Source organism: Nicotiana attenuata, chromosome 6, assembly GCF_001879085.1.
Source record: "Nicotiana attenuata strain UT chromosome 6, NIATTr2, whole genome shotgun sequence".
Lineage (NCBI taxonomy): Eukaryota > Viridiplantae > Streptophyta > Magnoliopsida > Solanales > Solanaceae > Nicotiana > Nicotiana attenuata.
This window is the reverse complement of record NC_031994.1, coordinates 73,119,349-73,125,599: the sequence shown is the minus strand read 5'-3', so window position 1 is coordinate 73,125,599 and position 6,251 is coordinate 73,119,349. Positions and strand designations below refer to the sequence as shown.

General features: G+C 37.9%; 2 protein-coding genes across 2 annotated transcripts in view; one reads left to right on the top strand and one right to left on the bottom strand.

The window, feature by feature from the left end:
• On the top strand, positions 13-3,389 carry LOC109227204 (superoxide dismutase [Fe], chloroplastic-like). The gene is made up of 9 exons (XM_019392268.1): positions 13-139; positions 240-283; positions 502-576; positions 716-904; positions 2,164-2,335; positions 2,423-2,541; positions 2,654-2,680; positions 2,808-2,831; positions 2,930-3,389. The coding sequence occupies exons 1-9, from the start codon at positions 85-87 to the stop codon at positions 3,131-3,133; spliced, it is 909 nt and encodes a 302-aa protein (XP_019247813.1). The 5' UTR covers positions 13-84; the 3' UTR covers positions 3,134-3,389.
• LOC109227205 (ATP synthase subunit delta', mitochondrial-like) overlaps positions 3,762-6,251 on the bottom strand; it is an 8,165-nt gene continuing 5,675 nt past the window's right edge. The window contains exon 2 of the mRNA XM_019392269.1: positions 3,762-4,368. Coding sequence (XP_019247814.1) covers positions 4,024-4,368 — 345 coding nt within the window. The 3' untranslated portion in view covers positions 3,762-4,023. The remainder of the gene's footprint in view (positions 4,369-6,251) is intronic.

Sequence of the window (6,251 nt, the reverse complement as noted above, 5' to 3'; positions counted from 1 at the left end):
ATATTAAAGACTTATCCTCGGACTCAACTGTTTTCCCCATAAGTAAAGCAGCGAAACCGATTTAGCGGAGTTTGGTTGCTCCTGATGATGGCCGCCACAGCTTCTGCTACTCTCACCTCTGCATTTCTTCCTTTCCAAGGTTCGCCTCTTTTTCTTTCGTTTTTCTTTACCCATTTCTCTATATCTCACTCCAAAGCACCTTTCTTTCAGTATTTTTATGCTTTGTATTGGCAATGTAGGATTTCGTGAGTCATGTCGAACCCTAAATTGGAGAACTCACAAGGTATTTATGCTTTCCTTGACGTATTTTCGGTTAGATTTGATATAATATAGCCAAATAAAGGTCTTTACTTTGGCAGTAGTTGAAAGATATCTTTTGTACACATTGTTTTCGACGAAATGCTTCAGTAGTGGTTATGTAAATTTTGCGAAATTAAGAACGAATTCTGTAGGGGTCTGGCTTTACGTTTTACTTATTGCTGAGGAGTTTTTTGGTTGCAGAAACAGTTGGCTAGAAAAGCTGGTGATGTTAAAGTTACAGCTAAATTTGAGCTGACGCCTCCACCTTATCCCATGGTATTGTTCCAATTGTCTAAACCAGAATATCTCGTTTATAACTTCTTCCCTCTCGTCTCCTGTTCTCCACTTTGCCTGTTGACATAGTGTTTCTCTTTCAATATGCTTTGACATTTGACATGTGAATATCATGATGTAGAATGCTCTGGAACCACATATGAGCCATACTACATTCGAATACCACTGGGGGAAGCATCACAGGGCTTATGTCGACAACTTAAACAAGCAAATAGACGGAACAGAACTGGATGGAATGACACTAGAGGACATAATACTTATTACATATAACAGAGGTGATCTCCTTCCACCATTCAACAATGCTGCACAGGTGAGAAACAGAGAACAATATCCCTCCCAACTTCCTTTTCACTCTTTAGAGCTCTCCAAGTGCAAGCCTGTCCTGAGAAGCAGGGGCGAAGCTATGTGTGGCCAAGGGTGGTCAAGTAAACACCTTTGCCAACTATGTATAGGATAAAATACTTGTTATTGATAAAATAAATAGATTTTGAACACCCTTGCTTAGCCACTGCCACTGAATTTTCTGGCTTCGCCACTGCTGAGAAGGGGTTTGGCTGAAAATCCATATGTTTACCGTGAAAATGGTAATAACAATTAAATTTATTGATGGGATTCTAAAAATACGTGATCTATTTTTATGCTAGTTGTTTAAGTAGATGATGCTATGCGTATGAAGTTTAGAGACGAAATAAGAGCTAAGGATGAGGTGATAGTCGAACCGAGAGGTTGACAATCGAGGCCTCGAGCTTGTCGATATGGGGCTTTGAGGTCGATCCAGTAGCTCGATAACGAGCTATCGGGGGCGATCGGGGTAGCGCTAACAGTTATGTCGGAATTAATAAGGGCTCTTTATAAGCAATAAATGATGAACAAGTATGAAGATAATAAATGAAAGCAATAATAACAAGAAAGTATGTTAGAGAGCAGAGAGAATGTTCTTCATATATTCGTGTGGAGTAATTGAAGCAACAGAGAGAGCTACATAATGACAAGGATCCCCTTTATATAGAAGGGGAATCCCAACGAAGTACAAGAGGCATTAATTACAAAGATAGGGAGACGGGACAGCTACATGACACCCCGGCTCAGATTTAGAGTAGACCAGCAGACTTTGTCAGTCCTAGGCGTGTGCCTTGGGAACCTCCCATTTCCACCATTACCGTGATCAATGCTACCGTGAGGTCGAGCGTCGACGATCCTCGAGAGAGGGTGCTCGACCATGACCTCGAGCCTTCGGGGTGACCTTCCGAAGCGCTTTAATGATAAAAAATTGGACCCTCCGATTTTATCCGTATACACCATACTCTCTTATCATTTATATTCTTAATGTATTTGGGATGGTCAATGAATAGAGATTCTTCACCAGGGCTACATTTTTTGTTTCTCAATTGATCTAAGTGCATTGTAACTGAACCATAGTTCAGATGGCTATGATGTTGGTAATGCATATTTGCATAAAAATCACAGTTATTTGGTGAGAATGCCACGTAAGTCAGGTGACTAGACCTGCTTTTGGTTGTTTTTGCCCAATCTAATTCCAATTCTTTTGTATCCTCTTTCTCTATATAGGCTTGGAATCATCAATTCTTCTGGGAATCTATGAAGCCTAGTGGAGGAGGAAAGCCATCTGGTGAACTATTAGAACTAATTAACAGAGACTTTGGTTCCTTTGAAGCATTTGTTAAAGAATTTAAGGCAGCCGCAGCAACACAATTTGGTTCTGGGTGGGCTTGGCTTGCATGTGAGAAATCCTTTTGCCTTCTATCTGCATATCTACTTTTTCTTAACCCTAAATATAATCTTAATGCTTCTGTTACTCACTTTGTAGACAAGGCAAATAGACTTAATGTAGGAAACGCGTCAAATCCTCATCCTACCGATGAGGACAAAAAGCTTGTAGTGGTGAAAACTCCTAATGCTGTAAACCCTCTCGTGTGGGATTACTCCGTGAGTAAAATTGCATAATTCTCTACTGTTATGGTTCAAAGAAGTTTCGACTTCCTAGACTGGTAGTTTAAAATATTAAGCGAATCTCACAATTGTGTGTTATTTGTTGCAGCCTCTCCTCACTATTGACGTTTGGGAGGTAAGCAGAGCATGTTCTTTTGTCAATATAGTTGATTCATTTTTGTCCTTGTCTTTTTGTTTTTTGGTGATTTTTATGGTTACTGGTCCCACGTCTAATTCTCTAAATCTCTTATTTGAAAATGCAGCATGCTTACTATCTTGACTTTCGGGTAAGCCTAGCTGATTAAATGCATAAATTTTTAGTGAGTTTCTTGTGGAAAAGATTGTGTGGGTTTAATAGTTGCACTGTCATTTTTTTTTCCTCTAGAATCGGCGCCCTGACTACATATCAATTTTTATGGAGAAGCTTGTATCATGGGAGGCGGTGAGTTCTAGGCTTGAAGTAGCAAAAGCTCGAGCTGCTGAGCGGGAAGAAGAGGAGAGGAAGAAAAGAGAGGAGGAAGAGGAATATAAAGCAGGTGGTGAAGTTATAGAGATGTATGTGGAAAGTACAGATTCTGATGCGGAATAATTTGTGTTATCGATCTCAAGTGCGATAGTTTCGGAAATTGTATCAAGGCAAATTTTGAAAGCAGAAGAAAGATGGTTAACTAGCATTTCAGTTATTAAAGAGCTATAAATGTAAGTAGTGTAATAGCAAGATAAAGCTGAGCTGGAAATGGGAACTACAATGTGGAAAGTCCATGTATAGCGGAATTCATCTGATGAATATCCTACTAATTTCCAATGATACAAACTTTTTCAATATTGAAGGAAAATTTACTTCACATTACAGAAACTCATTAATTACACTTTCTTTTTTCAAGCGAGCGAAAGGTAAATATGAAAGAAAGCTTGCCTGAGACTTCAATTCAAAGTAAATTAGGACTTTTACCAAAGCTTAGTCTGGTGATACTGGTGGAAGTCTCGCACAGAATTGACATTCAATTCTTGCTATCCCCCTTTCCTCTTTCCTTCCCCTAATCCCCCAGTGTAATAACTTTTTTTTTTTTGGTTAAAAAATGTAATGCAAGACCTCGAAAGGGTATCACATATGAAGGGAACTTGTGCCAGTGCAAGGAGGGTTATAGGCTGCATAAAGCAATGTAACAACAATTAAAATGATGGAGCGGGAGAACTGGGGAGGAGACAATGCAGTCTGAACATTAGGTAGCATGAAATTCAGCTGCTATTGAAAAATTTCTTTGAAACAATATACTTCTCATCACTGCAGTACAGAGGTAAAGATAATATGGTATCTAACCACATCTATGTTAGGAAAGCTTGTCCCCTGCATTTATTCTAGTGATGCAGGACTAAAAACAGGTAACTTAACCAGTTTGTCCTAAAGGGTTTGCGGCTTCCAACAGATACAGAAGGAAAAGAAAATTGAACAGGGACGGAGACAGTATGTCCACTAGCTTAACCGGTAAGAGCAGCATTAAGGGCGCTGTGTACATCAACTCCAATCTGGGCCTCAGCTTTCTCTACATCAGTTGATGCAGTGCTTAGCTTCTGCGTGAACTCTGTGAGGCCCTTTTGAACCAAAGTGGGGTCGATTTGGTCAAGTGGTACAGCTTCAATAGCAATTATATCTGCAAAAGAATTCGCATGAACAAATGCAAACCCACCACTCACAAAGTATTTGGTCACATCATTGCCTTCATGAACTGATAGGAGACCGGGCTTGAGCTCTGCAATTGTTGCAACATGCCCTGGCAAAACACCCATCTGTCCTGTAGTTGCGGGAATAATAACCATGTCAACCTGCAATGTGAAAAGAAAGAATAATAAGGTTTGGCTTATAATTTTGCAGACGATGTAATCCATGCGCATTGTTCATAGAGACAAGTCTTCTGGTATCACAATTCAGATGACAGCAAATGAAACATCTAGCCAGGAGATTGAAAATTGAAGAAGATTTTAGTTTGAAAGAGGCAATATTTACAGTGTCAAATCAAAACTTAATGTGCACCAGAGTCAGATATTGGCATATGTTTAGTGTTTACTTATGATATCACGAAATAACCAACCTTACAAAATTGTCGAATTGAAAAAGAGCCTCGGAGCAATGGCAAAGTTATCTCTATGTGACCTTATAGGTCATGGTTTCGATCCGTATAATCAGTCACTCGCGCAAGCGTCAGAGTAGGCTGCCTACATCAACCCCTTGGGGTGCAGCCTTTTCCCAAGGATGTCTAAAAAGAAAATGTTGCCCCAAAAATTGTATCAGGGTGAGTAGTTATTATTTCGGAAATGCATATTGATATTATCCAACTAATCGGACATACTTTTTTTATCAGGAAGAATTATATATGATAAGTCGGATGATGGCAATATGCATAAACGAATAATAATTAATTGATATAATTCATGTCTCGGTTTAAAGATTGATGATACCCCTAACTCACCTTTTGAGAAATCAAAATAGCAAACACTATACACTACTAACAATAATAATATCAAGATTAAGAGTATAAGTACATTTAATGGACTAGAGAATCTGTTTTATATAGTTCGTACAAAACACTTATCTCAACTTGGTTCGTTCAATACGTAAAAACGTACTCGCACAAGAAGTTGAAACTATACCATTCACATAATCAGGATAAATTACATTTAATCTTGTGCTACAATCATTCTGAGGGCATGTCCAATTTTCATCTTAGATTGTGAACTTGAACTTTATAATTTATAAATATTGATGATTTGATCTTCCATGTATAAGCTAAACTCTGCATACTATATGATTTACTATATAAATAAACAAACACACAACAAATATATGATTACTTTAAATCTTTACTAAAATTGAATAGACAAAAAATTGAGGAGCTTGCTGTGGAGATAGGTTTCCGAAATTGTTCTATAATAAAATTTTAGGCAAAACGGCCTAATAGCCCCTTAAACTTGCACCTGTTTGTTATCCCGATATATAAACTTTCACTTAATGCATCCGACCGAACGTGTTCTTCACTAGCTATGACATGACTGACACATCATATGTTAAGCCTTTTATTCTTTGACACGTATAAGCTATAGGTCTACTGTTTTTAAAAATCTATTTTACCATATTCTTAATTTATTTTCTCTCTTTCTCTTCAAAATAATCAATTTTCTCTTCTTCTTCACAGTCAAAGTTGCCGCAGCTCCACCACTATTCCACCATATCCAGCACTCGGCCATCATTAATTTCTTTTTTCATTTTCTTCATCTCAAAATTCTCCTCTCAAAAACCTCCTAAATCAGAAAAATTAGCCAGTCTCGAGTCACCTCGAAAGGCAAAAAAATCTTTGCCCTGAACAATCCCTCAGACAAAAAAAATTAAAGATGATATTCATTTTAATGTTTCTCAGTGAAGCTTTTAATGAACAAAAATGGTTGTCTATTTTGATCCCTAAGGATGGTGTGTTTTGGGTTATTTGTTCAACTATTTTAATGGGGAAAGAGAGATAGGGTAGTAGGTCTAGGAGATATTGTGATGTTTGAGAAGCTAGTCTGTTGGTTTATTTGAAGCATGTTTTATGGAGAATGGGTCCTCCATTGATGTACTGTCAAGAGCTTCAAGCCTTTATTAGGAATGAAAAAGAGAAAGAGAGAAAGAGAAAGGGGCACATGATGTCGGGGGAAAATAAAGTTTTTTTTTTTTT